The 18,426-nt window shown below is 41.2% G+C and overlaps 1 protein-coding gene across 8 annotated transcripts in view; it reads right to left on the minus strand.

Annotated features, from left to right (window-relative positions):
• The window catches only part of CATSPERE (catsper channel auxiliary subunit epsilon), a 193,760-nt gene that overhangs the window by 20,014 nt on the left and 155,320 nt on the right, over positions 1 to 18,426 (minus strand). For all 8 annotated transcript variants that reach the window (XM_054550079.2, XM_054550090.2, XM_054550070.2 and 5 more), the window contains 3 exons: positions 15,410 to 15,509; positions 10,882 to 10,968; positions 3,551 to 3,708 (listed from right to left, as the gene is read on the minus strand). In XM_054550079.2, the coding sequence (XP_054406054.1) occupies positions 3,551 to 3,708; positions 10,882 to 10,968; positions 15,410 to 15,509 (345 nt within the window). The remainder of the gene's footprint in view (positions 1 to 3,550; positions 3,709 to 10,881; positions 10,969 to 15,409; positions 15,510 to 18,426) is intronic.

Raw genomic sequence — 18,426 nt, forward strand, 5'->3', positions numbered from 1 at the left:
GTTGGTTGGCGCTTTTCCTTTGGGAATTTTCTGAGGCTTGAGCTTAAAGCACAATCCTCCAGAGGGGATATACATTTGCTTCTGCTGAGCATATTGGAGGCACTCATAAGCTGGGGCCACTTTAAATTTTTGGCTAGATTATTATTCTTTCTGGACAGTCAGCTAATATGAAATCCAGGCTTAAATCTATTGAGTGTAGATGTGTAGTTAAAACTCTTAGGGAATATATATATATATTTTAATCTGGAGTCAAGATTGATTCAGGCATGTATCCTTGACATCTTCCCTAAGGATTTGCCCTTCAAAGCCTTAGGTTCTCTGATCTAATCTCTATCTCTGCTAGGGCCTCACACTTGTCCTCCTTTCTCCTACATGTTGCCTTGTGATCCAGGTCACCAGGGATACGCAGATAACCCTAGGGGGATAGAGTGTCTTTAGAGAACTCCAATAGGATCTAATGAATTTGCACTTTTTCGGAATTCCTGGTCTATAAATAATTCCCTTAGTTTCCCATCAGTGTGGCCATGCATTTAAAAGGTGTATGTGTGTTAAATGTACTGCACAGGAAAGGTTTTCCCTGAACACTAAATCTGTCATATTATAAGAAATAGAATGCTATTTATATTTTTTAGTTTCTAGCCTGAATTGTAGCCTATAAAATGATGTTCTTTCACTTGTTAAAATTTTATTTTTGGTTCACCATAAGATTATTGTAACTTACAGTGTTTCCCTAGGCACTGGAAGAGAATGTGTGTGCTCTGTAGGTATTGTAAGATACAGCAGATTCTCCCCAATACCCACTCAGTGTGCTTCTATTCTGAAGTGAATGAGAGATGGGAAACTGCAATCTTCCTTTTTCATAGTTGTTCTTGGTTCTCCTGAGCCTTTCACATGTGCACATCTTACACAACAAATATGATTCTAGTGTTAAAAGAGAAACAGCACCCATTTTTTCTACCACATGGCTTAAAATGTGGATCAAGTATTTGAACTGGGACAAAATGAAAGAAACAGCGATCTGTTGAAATGTTGGTGGAACTACTGGCTCTACTGGACTCACTGAGAGATGTTATTTCAGTTTCTAGCATGACACCTTTTATGAGAAATCAAAAGGAATTTTGGCCACATACAATATTATCCTTACAAACTGACTTTAGGTCCTAATTCCTAGATAAGCCAAGACTCCACTTTACTTATCTCTTGACTTAGGTTAATTAATAATTTTATTCACATTCTCCACTTGCTTATCTATTTTATGACTACTTGATCTATCAGATTCTGAGAAAGATTTATTAAAGTCTCCTAATAAAATTGTGTTTTTGTCATATTCTTACCCTGTTTCTAATAGTTTTAGTCTCATGTGTTGTCTGGCTTTTTGTTGGGTGCATAAAATTCATGAATATTTTATCTTCCTTATGGATTATACCTCATATCACTATAAAATATCATTTTTTTAGTCCCATTTAATGTCTCCTATTGTCAGTGCACCTGTAGGCATCCTCTTACCTTCAGACTTTCTAGATGAGAATTAGGCATAATACTTCTTCCCCCATCCCCAAACCAGGAGGCCCATGTTAGTTTCCCTGAGAGGTTTTCTGAAGCCCCCTCTTACTCGTGGGGAAGGATTCTTGTCCCCATGGCATTCGGAAAAGTCTCTTGGAAGAAATCCTCTCCATTAGCCTTTCTTATGAACTCCCAGCCTTCTTTCAAAGCTGTCTTTGAATAGCTTAGAGGCTAATAGTGGAAATAACCAGTTTTGAAACACCCTCTTTTCAAATCCTGCATTGATAATCACGATTTTAGAACATGTTTGGGACCTCTCTGTTAGTGACAGTCACCTTTAAATATCCTGTTTTACTGCGTTTTTAAAAATTAACTTTCCATTTTTGTCTTTATTTTTCTTTGATTTGAAGAACTCACTGCTCTGTCCCTTCCTCATCACCCTGAATTCCTTAACAGCAGGTGTCCCCCAAAGCCCTTCCATTCTCTATTTATAATCAGTCAGCTAACATATGTATGCTCCTGGAATCCCCATAGAAGGTACCCACATTCGTATTTTTAACTTTTTATCATCAGCTCTTCCTTTCCACTCCAGGCCCAGATTAGAATTCTTAACAGTTTATAGGACATCTTCGCTTAGATATCTCATTGTCCCCTCAAATTCAAAGTCAGAACTCTTATCTCAATACCTCACCCACAGAAAAACCACCCCATTACCTATTGTGGTCAAAGGAAATACCATTATTTTAATCACCTGGCCTAGAAAACATGAAACTATATCGATTCCTTCTTTACTTGCCACATTAGATCAATATAATCTCTCATCATTAGACTCTTTTTTCCCTTCTTTCCATTCTTACTGCCACTAGGCCTTCCTTTGACCTCTTTCCTTGTTAACATCACTCTTCTCAATTATCCATGTAGAGTTTATTTTTATTTTATTTTTTTTGAGACGGAGTTTCGCTCTTGTTGCCCAGCCTGGAGTGCAATGGCACAATCTCAGCTCATCGCAACCTCTGGCTCCCGGGCTCAAGCAATTCTCCTGCCTCAGCCTTCCAAGTAGCTGGGATTACAGGCATGCACCACCACACCCGGCTAATTTTGTATTTTAGTAGAGACAGGGTTTCTCCATGTTGGTCAAGCTGGTCTCGAACTCCCAACCTCAGGTGATCCTCCCGCCTTGGCCTCTCAAAGTGCTGGGATTACAGACGTGAGCCACCATGCCTGGCCTATTTTTCTTCTGTACCATTCTTTATGCTGTTCTTAGGCTAATTTCCCTAGAACTATGCTTTCATCACACTGCTTTCCTAGTGAAGACACTAATGAAGATCTCTAGGACATAGGCTGAAATTTACTTAAACATTATGAATTGCTGTAAGTTTGTCTCCCTCCTTTGTTTTCTACCTTCCTCATTCAGGGCACTTTCTGCCTTCCTTTGCAACTCCACAAGCCATAGACAATATGCTAACCTTTTGCTAACATTTAGCTCCATTCCGTTATTAGTGTGATTTCTTTCACTGGAAGTGTCTGTCCCTGTCTTCTAGCAATGTAAATTCTACTGATGTTCTGTGTTCTCCAGAAAGTTTTCTTTTACTGCTCAAAGTAGCATTAATCTTTCCCATCTGTGAATTACTATTGTGCCTGTCAATAATGCAAATAATTATATTTGAAAACTATCTCCTGTATTTTGCTCTGATTTAACTTTTCTTGGCTTTTATGTGCACCCCTCCCCCCCACTCCTCCTTCTCCAGGCAGCTTAATTGTAAATACCTTGAAGGATGAGACTGTGCTTATATTTGGATCTTTTATGGCAGCTGAACCCAGGAAAGTCCTCAGAATGTAACTGTAAATTGATTAATTTACTTAACACTTAACATAAAATCTTCTACCCACATAGAATGTTTCATGTGATTGCTACAAAATGAAAAAGCAAATATGTAAATAACAAGAATAACAATGATTGAATGTATAGGATGCATCAAATTAAAAAAATAAAGATTTCATTTTGAAGAACTAATGCTAACACTATTACAGTAACATATATATTCACCTATAGTTTGGATCCAGGATCTTCACACGAAATACATACATTCCAGAATGGCCCATGGGCCAAAATATATGGTTACCATTAGAACTGTTGATAATCTCGTATGGTTGATTTAAGTCTCCTGGTTTTCCAATAGCATAAGAAAAACAGTGTTTATAGTTCTGAACAAGAAACAAAGACAAAAATTTTAAGGTCATTTTATGACTTTGATAAGCAAAATTATAGTCTCATTTATCTTGAAAAATTATTTAGAGATGTAATGGTTATTCCCTTCTATTTTACCACTGCAGTGCTCTATATAGCACTTTAAGGGCGATACTGGGTTAAACTTTGATAAAAAGTGAAGCTTAGTGAAAGCAAATGTTGTATTTATAAACAATTAAATTAGAGTGTTGAGAATATGTAAGCATATTATTTTCCTAAATCAACAAAATACAAAATGTTCCAAAGATGCTTAACTGGGGACAGAAACAGTTTTGATCATAAGGTACAGACACAACAGTCAAGATGGTACATCCTTGGGTTTTTATCTTCCCCCAGGATCTTCATTTAGCCCCATTACCATTACCTTGTCTTTCTGTGGGTCTCAAGATACAAACTATCTCCTGCCTGCCTTTTTAAAAACACAGATGAAACAAGCCTGTATTTTTAAAAGTTACTCTGTTAAAACAAATACAATGAAAGAAAATGATTATTAAAACTTGCAGATACCTGATCCTACTATTACATGGCATTGGTTCTGGGTCCTTTTAGATCCTGCATGTTTTCACACCCTACTTAAAGGACTCTTTCCTTCTCATTTGAAGGAAACAGGAAGCCTTGTAAGGCAATTACTTTGGATGTGTCTGAGCTTTTGTCTGTCAACATCCTTCAAGGTTCCTATGGTTTGAATGCATCCCTCAAAGTTCATGTGTTGGTAACTTGGTCCCAAAAGCTGAGATGGGAAGTGAGGTCTAATTGGTCCCACCAGGGGTTTGGATCACAGGGGCACTACCTTCATCAATGAGATAATGCTGTTATCATGGAGTGGGTTCCTTATAAAAGGATGAGTTCAGCCCCCCTTGCCTGCCCTCTCACTTGCCCTCATCCTCTCTCTCCTTTTGCCTTCTGCCATCTGATGATGCCGCAGGAAGGCCCTCGCCAGATGCCAGCTCCTTGATCTTGGACTTCCCACCCTCCAGAATCATGAACCAATAAATTCCTGTTTATTATAGATTACCCAGCCTCTGGCATTCTGTTATAGCAGCACAAAATGTACTCAGACAATGGTATTTTCCTTTTTTCTACGTATTTTGAAATATTCCTCCTTCATGAACAACTTCCCAGTCAATAGAGCTTTGCAATCAATCAGCTCTTGCACAGTCTCAAAGAGACCTCCTCATGGCAACTCTATGGACAAAAATGTTATCATGATTAGACGGCAATAATGATAAGCTCTAGAGGGAAGCTTATTGCTTACTGCTGTATCCTCAGTCTGGCACACAGTAGTCAAGATACATTTGTTGAATTAATGTGTGTTTTGTTTTGTTTTGTTTTTAGGGATGGAGTCTCGCTCTGGCACTCCGGCTGGAGTTCAGTGGCATGATCACAGCTCACTGAAGCTTCGATCTCCCAGGCTCAAGCAATCTTCTTGCCTCAGCCTCCCTAGAAGCTGGGACTACAGGCATGTGCCACCATGCCTGGCTAAGTTTTTACTTTTTTTTTTTTTTTTTTAGGAGATGGGGGTCTCACTATGTTCCCCAGATTTCTCTCAAACTTCTGGACTTCAGCAGTCCTCCCACCTCAGCCTCCCAAAGTGCTGGGATTACAGGTATGAGCCACCACACTTGGCCTGAAATTCTTGAAAACTGTTTTATTCAGATGCGAGGTACAGTTCTGATTATGCCTGCCGTTACTTACCTGGATATCATGAAATGTGAGGATACAGACATATCCTACATACTATTACTTCCATTCCAACAATCAATTACAGTCATGTACTGCATAGCAATGTTTTGGTCATCACTGACAGAACACATATACAATAGTGGTCCTGTAAGATTACAATGGAGCTGAAAAATTCCCATTGCACAAATACTTACCATTTCCTTACGTTATTCACTATAGTAACATGCTGTGCGTGTTTGTGACCTGGGAGCAATAGGCTCTATCATATCGCCTAGTTATCTAGTAGGCTACACCGCCTATGTTTGTGTAAGTACACTCTATGATGTTTGCATAATGACAAAATTGCCTAACAAAGCATTTCTCAGAACATATTCCCATTGTTAAGTGATGTATGACTGTATTCTTCATTTATTCTAGGAGATGAAATAGTCATCAAGGTCTGCAGCTAATTTAACAGTATAACTTTAAAGAATTCCAGTAGCACCTGTTCCTGAGAGCAATGCTTGTGGATATTTGTCTTTTGTTTTTTTTTTTTGGTCTGCCCAGAGTCCATTGTCATTTTTAATAGAATGCTGATCCCTCTTGGATATCATCAGAGTGGGGGTAATTCCAAGTCCCCACCTTTCATTCCAGAAGCTGACAGGCACAGATTCTTTTGCTCCCAACCGCAGGACATAGCTGGGGTGGTGGCAGGGCAGCTCTACCAATCTCCCAGGAATATGAATTAACAATGAGGGCTGCAACAATGAGAGGAATGTTTAGAGGTTGTTCATCAGAGTGCCAGTGCCCCAGCCAGGTTGAAGGACAATTGTTTGGAGTAATAAAATTTTAGGCTAAAATGTGTTCCAGATAAAAATGTAGCATGTTACATAACTGAGTTCAGAGTAATACGTGTGGGCCATCAAGACGAGGAAGAGTTTTACATGCATATATTACATGGTAAAAATGAAAATTAAAAAATTAATTTTAAAAATAAGAAAAAAGATTAGGAGGAAAAGGTTGCTTACCATTTATATTCTGGTAACCACAAGTATGAGTGGAGCTTTTCAAAAACCCAGTCTGACTAAATGGAGCAGAAGGCCCACTTGATACTGAGCTGTGTGTACGCCCCTGGCTGGTTGCCTTGGCTGTGGGTTCCCTCCTCATGTTAATGATGCTGTGATATGAAAGCGCAGAGGAAGTAAATAGTAACCAGGGACAGAGAACACATGTGTTCCCGCTCGACTTTGACAGGCCTCTGGGAAAAGTCTGGAAGATATTTGTATAAAAAGCAAAGGAGGAGATCACAAGATGGACAGAGTTTTGTTGTGCGTAGAATTGTGTGGACCTGTACTGTCAAGGAATTTTCGGAGAAAACAGGCTTGTCATAGATCCTTTGGCTTCAGTTAGAGTCACTGTAAAGAATCTAAATGTGTTGTGTGCCCATGTTGCCATACCTGCCCTGTCCGTGGCAGTCTTTCCAGGAAGGAAACCCCAAGGAGGCAGGGGAGAGACGCAACAGCTTGACTCACGTGCAGGGTGGTGCCAGCTGCAGAAGCTCTAGGAGCACAGCTTGAGCGACGTGTGCTGAGCTGGGGAGGCTTTCACTGTGTGTTAGTTTGTTTTCTGTTGCTTGTAACAGAACACCTGAAGTGGAGTAATTTATAAGGAAAAGGAATTCATTCCTTTCCAAGGAGGCTGAGAAGTCCAAGGTTGAAGGGTTGCATCTGGTGAGGGCCATCTTCCTGGTGGGGACTCTGCAGAGTCCCAAAGTGTCACAGGACATCACATGGCAAGGGGGCGGAGCACGATAGCTCAGGTCTCTCTTCCTGTTGTGATAAAGCTGCTGGTCCCACTCCCATGAAACCCACGAATCCATTATTCTGTTAATCCATTAATCTATGATAGATTAATCCACGTATGGGGGCTCTGTCTTCATGATCCAATCACCTGTTAAAGGCTCCCCCTCTCAATGCTGCCGTATTGGAGTTGGAATTTTAACATGAGTTTTGGAAGGGACAGAAATTCAAAACATACTACCAGAACTGACTAATCATCCAGGGAAGGATTTTTGAAGGATTCTTGTATACAGGCCACTGCATCCTTAGTTTGATAAAAGGCCAGGTTCACGAGTAGGAACTTAGGAACAGAAGCCTCAATGGACACAGATCAGGACTAGTTATTTTAAGGGGAGGGATAACGGCTGAATATTGCCTTCTCACTGAAAATTCCTCTATTTCCCTTCTTAGCAGGTCATTTTATTTTATGTAGGTGAATTATTCTATAATTACATTTTAATCATAAGTGGCATCCCTAAAACTCTTGATTATATTTAATTTAAAAATATTACTATACGTCTTGATAAACTCTGACGTTGTTTTTCAAAAAATCTGTTTCTTCCAGCATTTCTTGCCGTTGTCTACCTTTCTGCCGTTGTAGTCTGTAGCACTTTTATAAAACAATATGTTGGGTTAATGAAAAATAAGTAAAAGACTCATTTTTTGGAGGTATCCCCACTTGAAAATACAAAATATCTTATATTTTTTGGTGAAGGGTTCTTCCAGGTCAAAAATAAACTGTGAAACTTGTCCTACCAAGTTACTTAATGCATGGGTCCATGAACTTAATTGGAAAAGTATGTGGTATATTCTAAATATGTTCGGAAGCTGTGCATATATCATACAACAAGGTATTGCTAGTAAAGACTTAATAGCCTTGTATCATTATGTATTTTTGTATATAGACATGCATGAATATTTATATTGTTTCCTATTTTGTTATTTCCTAATGTGAATGATGATACCTGCTGACTCTTGCTCCTTTTTCTGTGTCACTGCCAGAAAGGTATCACTGCCTGATATTCCCTGTTATATTATTAAAACTCCCCCCTCTCCCGCCATTATTGTTTCTTCCCCCATCTTTTTTCATGCGAAAGCCCACTTGATCAAATCACCCAGTCTCTTAGAAAACAAATCTCCTGGCCGGGCGTGGTGGTGCGCCTGTAATCCAGCTACTTGGGAGGCTGAGGCAGAAGAATTGCTTGAACCCGGGAGGTGGAGGTTGCAGTGAGCTGAGATTGCACCACTGCACTCCAGCCTGGGCAACAAGAATGAAACTTCATCTCTAAATAAATAAATAAACAAATAAATAAATAAATCTCCCCTACCCTCATGCATTGTACTCAATTTTTAGCCAAAGACTTCCCAGTCTAGTATTTTCAGCCACATCGAGAAACTCAAATCCGATTCTGTATCGTGTGGATGTAGACAAGCACTCAGCACCCATATTCTCCCTTTCCTTCTCAACCTCCAACCTTACCAGGAGAACCTGTGAAAATGCCACTCTTGCTTATGAGTCCTTCAGTGTTTTCCCTAAGAATTTACAGTCCCCAGAGCTACTTCCCTGATTTTTTTTAAATGTAGGTGTCATTGAGCCTTCTAGAATGAGAAGGACTATGTAGCAATCAGTGTAGCTCCAAGAACTGGAAGGCTTTCTATTTCATTTCAGGTATATGTTTCAGGAAGAAAGCCCTGTTGAGTTAAGATACAACGTAATAATGACACCCTTCAGTAAAAGTAGCCTTACTCACGAGGACATAACTAGTCTTTGCAGGTACCTGCTTTCTATTGTATTCAGACTTCAGACTGAATTCACCCTTTCAGTGGTGAGCTTTAAGTTTCTCATGCAGTAGAATGGAACACGCAGGGCCTGGCGTGGGCACTCCGGAGTCTTTCTAGACTGTACGCTACTATTTCAATTGTTCTGAAATGCAGTCCCCAGATCAGCATATCAGTATCATCGAGGTGCAAATTTTTGGGCCCCATCCAAGACCTGCTGAATTAGAAACTCTGGGAGTGGGACCCAGCCATCTATTTCAACAAGGTCTCTTGGAGATTCTGATGTATGCTAATGTTTGAGAACCATTGTACCATATCATACCGATTGAGGCAAGCTTCATGATCGTTAATTACCCAGTGAGCTCACTGCTTCTTTGGAGTATGTTATTTCGGCAGAATCTTAGAATATTTAGGTGCCTTTTGTAAGATTTGGGGATATCATCCTCACCTATCATTTATACCTATCCCTAACTCCAGACCCTTGGATGTCCTTCAATGAAAAATCAGGAGGGTAAGTTTCGTTTTAACTGATTTAATTACCAGTTTAATTCCTTATGATTTCTATTTTTTAATTTGTTTTTTTTTTTCTTTTTTGAGACAAGGTGTCACTGTGTCACCCTGGCTGGAATGCAGAGGTGTGATCATGGCTCACTGCAACCTCAGTTGTCGGGGCTCAAGTGATCCCCCCACCTCAGCTTCCTGAGTAGCTGGGACTACAGGCATGCACCACCAGGCCCAGCTGATTTTTTTTTTTAAATTTTTGTAGAGATGGGGTCTTACCATGTTGCCCAGGCTGGTCTTGAACTCCTGGGCTCAAGTGATCCATGCGCCTCGGCCTCAGAAAGTGTTAGGATTACAGATGTGAGCCACCATGCCTGGCCCCCTTATGATTTTTAAATAGTAGAAAAGTACTCCTTATAATAGGTATATGATCTATAATTAATTAATTTGGTCCACAAATATTTAATGAGCACCTATAATGCATTAGATGCAGTGAACAAAACAAAATTTCCCTCATGGAGCTTACATTCTAGTAAGGGAGCTAGAAAATAAATAAGATTTTGAAAGTAGGCTATGTAATGTGTCATAGTTATAAATGCTAATGATATTAAATAAAATAGGGGAGGGAGGCTGGGTGCGGTGACTCACACCTGTAATCCCAGCACTTTGGGAGGCTGAAGCAGGTGGATCACTTGAGATCAGGAGTCAAAACCAGCCTGGCCAACGTGGTGAAACGCCGTCTCTACTAAAAACACAAAAATTAGCTAGGCGTGGTGGCACATGCCTATAGTCCCAGCTACTCAGGAGGCTGAGGCAGGAGAATCACTTGAACCTGGGAGGTGGAGGTTGCAGTGAGCTGAGACTGTGCCACTGCACTCAGCTTAGCAGCCTAGGCAACAGAGAGAGACTCTGTCTCAAAAAAAAAAAAGGAAAGAAAATAGGGAGAAATATGCGCTTTCATGAAAGTGATAGTTAAGTTTTTCCATACGGTGGCCAGGGAAATCTTCACTGACAACTTGATTTTTCAGTAAAGACCTGAGGAAGTAAGGGAGCTAGGTAGTCTTTAAAAAGACTCACTCTTGATGCTTTCACATGTTTAACAGATATTTAATAATCTGCAAACACATATTTACAGCAGTGAAAATTAAAATAGTAACACAGAACCAACAAAAGATCAAACAAATTAAGATGAAGCATTTTAAAAATACCGTGATACAATTTAATATAAAAATAGGATTTGATTTGCCAAAACAAATTTAATCCAAAATGTTTCCATCAAGTTTTTGTTAATAGCAAAATGCCAGATTAGTTATTCCAAATAAACAATTTGGAAGGTAATGTTTCTCTTACCTCAGGTCCCCAGACTTCTTCTAGTGGGAGGTGCTTGTTAAGTTCAATCATTGACTTCCATGTCTGTGCTTCATGTAAACAACCACTCTGTCAAAAGATTGCATATATATGTGGGTAGGTAGAAGTTTTCATATCAGCTTATTCCTAAGTATTTAATGTTTTGTTGCTATTGAAAATTTTGTATTTTTAAAACTTTCATTATTTAAATGTTGGCTGGTATACAGAGGAATAATTGACAGTTGATTTTTGTATATTGATCTTGTGTTGAGAGAATTTTTTTTTGAGACAGAGTCTCACTCTGTTGTACAGGCTGCAGTGCAGGGAAGATCATAGCTCACTGCAGCCTCGAGCTCCTGGGCTCAAGTGATCCTCCTGCCTCAGCCTCTCGAGTACCTACGACTACAAGCGTGTGCCAGCATGCCTGGCTAACTTTTAGTTTTTTAATTTTTGTAGAGATGGAGCCTCGCTTTGTTGCCAAGGCTGGCCTCGAACTCTTGGCCTCAAGCCATCTTCCTGCCTCAGCCTCCCAAAGTGTTGGGATTACAGGCATGTGCTTGGCTGAGAGAATTTCTAAACTCACTTATTAATTCTAATTGTTTCACATGAACAGTTGTGTCATCTGCGAATATGACAGTGTTATGTTTTTGTTTCCCATCCTTATACCTTTTATTTGTTTTTATTATTTTTTTCTTATTACAAAGATCTTCAGGAATAGTGTTGCATAGAAGTAGTGATAACACCAGAGGTCAGGAGTTTGAGACCAGCCTGGCCAACACAGTGAAACCCTGTCTCTGCTAAAAATATAAAAATTAGCTGGGTGTGGTGGCATGCGCCTGTAACCCTGGCTACTCGGGAGGCTGAGGCAGGAGAATCGCTTGATCCTGGGAGGCAGAGGTTGCAGTGAGCCAAGATCACGCCACTGCACTCCAGCCTGGGCGACAGAGTAAGACTCTGTCTCTAAAAAAAAAAAAAAAAAAAAAAAAAAAAAGAAGTGATAAGGGCCACCCTTGTTTTGTTCCTGATTTCAAAGTGAAAGTTTTCAAATTTTTACCATTAAATATAATGTTTGCTATAATTTTTTGTATCTACATTTCATTAGGTGAAGGATGTTTCTATCTATTCATAATTTTCTAAGATTTATTTATTTATTTGTTTGTTTATAGACGGAATCTTGCTCTGTTGCCCAGGCTGGAGTGCAGTGGTACAATCTCGGCTGATTGCAACCTCCACTTCCCGGGTTCAAGCGATTCTCCTGCCTCAGCCTCCCGAGTAGCTAGGACTACAGGTGTGTGCTACCACACCCGGCTAATTTTTGTATTTTTAGTAGAGACGGGGTTTCACCATGTTGGCCAGGCTGGTCTTGGAGCTGACCTCAAGTGATCACCTGCCTCAGCCTCCCAAAGTGCTGTAATTTTTTTCTGAAAGTGATCAGCTCCAAGATAGGAATTGAGCAACTCAGATACAGGCATTGATAAAGCAGAAAGATGGGTGTTTAAAGTTGCCCTAACAGCAAGCAGAAATAATACTGGGAAAAATGAGATACAGAGAAATCGATATTGGCAAGATGGTGCTGGAGAATTGAACTATGGAGCTCATGCTGGATAGGAAGGGAAGGGAGGAAACATGAGAGAGAGGGAGAAGGAGAAAGCAGAGGGTTCAGTACAGCAGATGGCCAGGTTGTGTGAGACAAAGTAGGAGACTGGAGTAGTGTGAATAACAATGAGAGAGCTAAAGGATTGGGGGCTGAGGTCAGAGGGTAAACTGAACTGAAATGCAATTTTTTTTTTTTTTTTTTGAGATAGGATCTTGCCCTGTCACCCAGGATGGAATGCAGTGGCATGATCACAGCTGACTGCAGCCTTGACCTCCTGGGCTCAAGCAATCCTTCCGCCTCAGCCTCCTGAGTAGCTGGGACTAGAGGTGTGCATCACCACACCTGGCTAGTTGAAAAATTTTTGTGTGTGGAGAAGGGGTTCCACTTTGTTGCCCAGGCTGGTCTCAAACTCCTAGGCTCAAGCGATCATCCCGCTTCAACTTCCCAAAGTGCTGGGATTATAGGTGTCAGCCACCATGCCCCATCCTTAAATGTAGTTTTAATGGGGGCTGCTATATTAGTTATTAGTCAAGATAGTCTCTATGTGCTGCAATAATAAACCCCAACTCTCAGGGGATTTACAGAATACAAATTTAATTCTTTTTTAAAAAAATCATTTTTTTTTAGACGGAGTCTCACTCTGTCACCCAGGCTGGAGTGCAGTGGCGTGATCTCAGCTCACTGCAACCTCCGCCTCCTGGGTTCAAGCGATTCTCCTGTCTCAGCCTCCTGAGTAGCTGGGATTACAGGTGTGTGCCACCATGCCTGGCTAATTTTTGTATTTTTAGTAGAGACGGGGTTTCACCATGTTGGTCAGGCTGATCTCGAACTCCTGACCTTGTGATCGGCCTGCCTTGGCCTCCCAAAGTGCTGGGATTATAGGCGTGAGCCACCACACCCGGCCAACAAGTTTAATTCTTGATCACATATAGCCCAGTGCAGATGTCCCTGGTTAGATGGTTCTGACGGTGCCTCTCCTCAAAGCTGTGAATTAGGAACCAAGGCTTTTAAAAATGTCTAGTGGCTCCTTGCATTCCAGCTCTCATCTACTGCAGCCTTACTTGTTGCTATGAATACACTGATGTGAGGTACGATGGAAAGCATGAAGGTTCACGTGATTCCTTCTTAAGCACTTCATCTGGAAGTGACACCTGTGACTTCTGCTCATATTCCAGCCATAACAACCAGTCATATGGCCCCACCTAGATGCAAATGCATCTCGGAAATGTAGTCCCTGTTTAGAAACTTTCCCAGCAATACCCCCATAGGATGGATGGCAGAATTCAGGAGTCCACGGTGATTGTTTTCGGGGCAGGAGAAAAGTGATCCAGTTCTGAGTATATGGTACCAGTAAGTAGGGATGGCACAGATGTCGAATGAATGGCAGGAGCCTCAAATAAATGGAGTTTTACTTAGAGTGAAGAGAGAATGACCTGGAAATGATACTGTATCTCTTTGTGGCCTTTTGGCTAAGATCAAGTGCAGGAATGATACTACGGATGAGGGAGAACATCAACCCCAAATCTCACCCTTAAGTATATGGGGTGAGAGAAAGAGTACTCTTGGTTCGATAGAACTGGAGGGAAAGGGTTATCCTCTGAAGCACTTTTATTGAAGAAGGATCTAGAGCATTTAACCTTGAGGCATAATGGAAAGGTTTGAGAAGGAAGAGAGTGATGGGAGTCTGGACCAAGGGAGAAGATGGATACAATAGTATAGGGATGAGACTGTGCAAAGGAAGCAGACCAGGAGAAGTTACATGTTAGGTGCTGAACAAGCATAGGTGGAATGTGTGGTGGATGGATGTATTTGGTTACATAATTGAAAGACAATTGCCAGGCACGGTGGCTCACGCCTGTAACCCCAGTACTTTGGGAGGCCAAGGCGGGTGGATCAATTGAGGTCAAGAGTTCGAAACCAGCCTGGGCAACATAGTAGAACCCTATCTCCACTAAAAATACAAAAATTAGCCAAGCGTAGTGGCATGTGCCTGTAGTCCCAGCTACTCAGGAGGCTGAGGCAGGAGAATTGCTTGAGCCCAGGAGGCGGGGGTTGCAGTGAGCTGAGATTGCACCACTGCACTCCAGCCTGGGCAACAGAGCGAGACTCTTAAAAAAAAAAAGCAAAAGAAAGAATTTTTGCAATACTCTGGGGGGTGGCAGGTGGAACTCAGTTCTCTTGGCTGCCATCTAGATGGGTTATACTTCTGGATAATTAAGGTGTCTGGTAGATAAGAACATTACTTTGGAAAGAGCCATCCCGGGTTTTTTTTTTTTTTTTGCGAGTGAAATCTGTGGGGAATATTAGAAATCAGTGCTGGTAACTTCTAGAGAGGATCCATCATGACAGGAGGCCCTCAGGGCAGAAAGGCCCACACAGGGAGGGGAAATGTGTTGATTGGGAGTGGTAAGACCACTCTGCTGCAGCCTGCAAAGTGAAAGGATAGAATAAGGGAGATTCACCAAGGAGGCCAAGAGCAACCAGTCCTGGAGGGTGGAAGGAAACTGGGAGAGTGTAGGGACATTGAAGCCAAAGTCAGCGGGGTCAAATGATGCAGAGAAGTCAAGTGAGACGCAGCCCAGAGTGTCCGTTTGACTTAGTGCAAAAGTGATAAATGTCCTAAAGCCAAAGGCAGACCCATAAATAATCAAACACTAAATACAGTTTGGAGAGAAAAGAAGACTCATAGAGTTGCATCATCCTACTATAAATGTTATTTTATTTTTTTCTGACCCCTTTATGTCTGTCTTATGTGACAACAACTTCTATTTTTCATAAATGAATTTTAGTAGCCATATAATTTAATCTAGAGGTGATTTTTTTCCTACCCACTGCTGCCTTATTCTATTTTCCTTAGATTGCTTATTTATAAATTTAAAACAGACATTGTCTAGTTGGCATGCTAAATTCTGGTTAAATCCAAAGATACCATACCTGTGCCATAGTATTATTAAAGCTATAGTCATCCCTGCCGTGTATTTCCCACGCTATGAAATTTGCTTCAATGTCTTTAACATAGCCATTATCATCAAATCTGAAAGAAACAACAAACAGAAAGATACTAGTTTAATATAAAATAGAGGGGTTAAGCGTTCCAGCTTCTGAGTCAGAAGTGCTTAGGTTTAAATCCTGTCTTTATCACTTCATAAAGTGATAAAGTAATTCTGGGGGAGTTACTTAAACTCTTGAAGCCTTGATTTTTTTTTTTCTGTAAAATAATAACAGTACCTATTGTTTAGGTGTCTTTTGACAGCTGGATGAAATAAACAGATGTTTTTTTCATTCAGCTCTCAAAATAAAACCTGATAGTAATGAAGGAGAAATGTTTTACTTTTTGACCATGTGGAACTCTAAGTTCTCTTCACTGGACAGGGTCCATGTGTTGATCAGGCGAGGGTAGCTTAGGCACTGCTGTCATGGGTGTTAGCAGGGAGAAAGACGGAAGGATGTGATGGATGGAGAAAGGGCAGAGCAAGGGCATAGAGGATGCCCTGTTGTCTTTTAGCTCATATATTCATTGGCTGCCTATTATGTACTAGATGTACTAGACAATGAAACCATAGAATTACCATGATGAGAGTGGAGATGCTGCAGATCCCCCTCGGAGGAACCAGCTGGAAGGTGTGGCTGAGTCTGGAAGGATCAGTGGTGTCGGTAAGTCGAGGTGGGGCTGAGAAGCAGACGTAGCCTGTACGCTCCCTGGATCTATAGTCATGCCTAGCCCATGCTCAGAGAATGGAAGACGACTTCTACCAACAGCAGACACCAGCAAGGGGAGTCCAAGATGGACCGGCTACCCCTGCCTTGATGCTACAGCTGGAGACACAGGTCCCACTGGGCTTATTTACTGCAAACTCAGTGAGTGTTCAAAAGAGCTGTAGTGCTTCATATTAATATTTTTCTCCCTGCTACCAAGTGAACATAGAGGCTTGAGATCAGAGCTAAAAGTTCAATTCTTGATAAAGTCGTGCCTTTGCACACCAGAACTTGTGACCATAAGAATGGTTACATGTTTTCCTTCTCCGTCAGTTACTCCCATATTTCTGAATGAAATTGTCCCCCATGCCTGTTGGGTAGAATTTCACTTAGGACCTTAGTGTCAGGCACTTGCTTCGAGGCTGCTGGCTCTGGGACTGTCGCCCCACCTTCTCCTTCTGATAGAACTTCTTGCTGCACTCACTGCTCTGTGTCTATCATACAAAATAAGAGGTCCTTGACAGTGTCTCCTGACTCACTGCCCCATCTCTGCTTCACCTCGCATTGGTATCTGGCCTTCTAGGTCTGCTACAACTTGCTAACACCCAACCCTTGTTATTAAAAGCATTTATTGTCTCATTCTCACAAACTGGGGTCAAAAATGTTAAGTGTCCAAAAGTGGTACCTGAGAAGTTATTTTCTTTCCATCCTATTTAGTTTTGGGAAGTCATAAAGAGATGAACTCAGAAGGTTAGCTCTCAAACAGGCATGGCTAGCTAGGGATTGGGAGATTGGTGTTTGGCTTCTTTTCTGCCGGGGAGGAAGGCCACAGAGAATTCAAAAACTACTGAGAGCTCTGGGACCCTTTCGCAACAGACAAATGCACACATGTGCAGGCATACACGTATTTTTGTATAGTTCCAGAGATTTGGGTCAGGCTTTAGCAAAGCTCTAATTCTAGGAGCTTTGGAAAGAACAGAATGTTTGCATCTTCCAAAAGTAATCAGACTATTGAATTATTACCATTTATTGGTATTTTAGAGATGGGGTCTTGCTCTGTTGCAGAGGCTGGAGTGCAGTGGCACAATCATAGCTCACTATAACCTCTAATTCTTGGGCTCAAGGGATCCTCCTAACTTTAGGACTGCAGGTATGTGCCACCACACCCAGTAAATTTTAAAATCTTTTGTAGAGATGGGGAGTCTCACTATGTTGTCCAGGCTCATCTTGAACACCTGGCCTCAAACCATCCTCCCGCCTCTGATTCCCAAAGCACTGGGATTACAGGTGTGAGCCACCATGCCTGGCCAGATTCTTACATTATTAAGAACTAGTTGCAAGCCATATGTTTTATTAAAAAAAAAAATCTTAATTGAACTGAGCTGGCTCTTTTGCAAGAGCAATATGCTACAGTGCCATCTAGTGGCAATAAGTGTAAATTACATGACCCATAATTTCTGGGTTTGTAAAGATCCTTTACAATGATGTTTAATTTATATCATTGAATATATTTGAAAAAATACTTGTCTATATAAGCATGGCTTATTTTCATGAATGTTCTTTAATGTAGGGTATAATACTAATTAAGCCTAAGAAATGCAGAAAGGTTACTAGTTGGCAGCTCTTCCTTGCAATTTGTAACCTCTCCACAATGGTAGTTCCATTTTGGGAATTGGGAAAGAGACCTCTCTGTGGACCTGCAAACCTATTAGACAAAGCCTTGTGGCTATCCCATTGTATTAACCATGACTTTAATTTTCTGTATTCTGATGCCATAACTTCTGGGGACTTGCTGACTCTAGGGTGTCTGCGGAAGGTTAGCCAATTCTTAGAGATAGTAATCAACTCTTCCAGGAGCCCCTGCCTATGAAAGGGGGTTCTTTATTAGTAGCCCTGGGCTACTATCCTCCTACCCTCATCACCCCAGAGGCAGACACCCTACAACCAGGGATAGTCCCTAGTCCCCAGAGCCCCATTGAAATTATTCAAAGTAGCCAATTTCAAATGTGTTTACCCTGCCTCTCCTATTCCTTCCCACAGAAACTGCAATAAGGCTCTGCCCACACTTCCCCCTCACTCCCCCTGCCTCCTGACTGACCCTGATGTTTCCATGTGTGGCCCCGTGGGGCGTGCCTTGCCCCCAGTTTCTAGGGATCTGTATGTGTAATGCACTTCCTTCCTGATGGTCATTTCCACGTCTGTATATCTTACCATACCTGACTAAAGCGAATCCTCAGGACCCTTAAAACACCCAG

Source organism: Pongo abelii, chromosome 1, assembly GCF_028885655.2.
Source record: "Pongo abelii isolate AG06213 chromosome 1, NHGRI_mPonAbe1-v2.0_pri, whole genome shotgun sequence".
NCBI lineage: Eukaryota > Metazoa > Chordata > Mammalia > Primates > Hominidae > Pongo > Pongo abelii.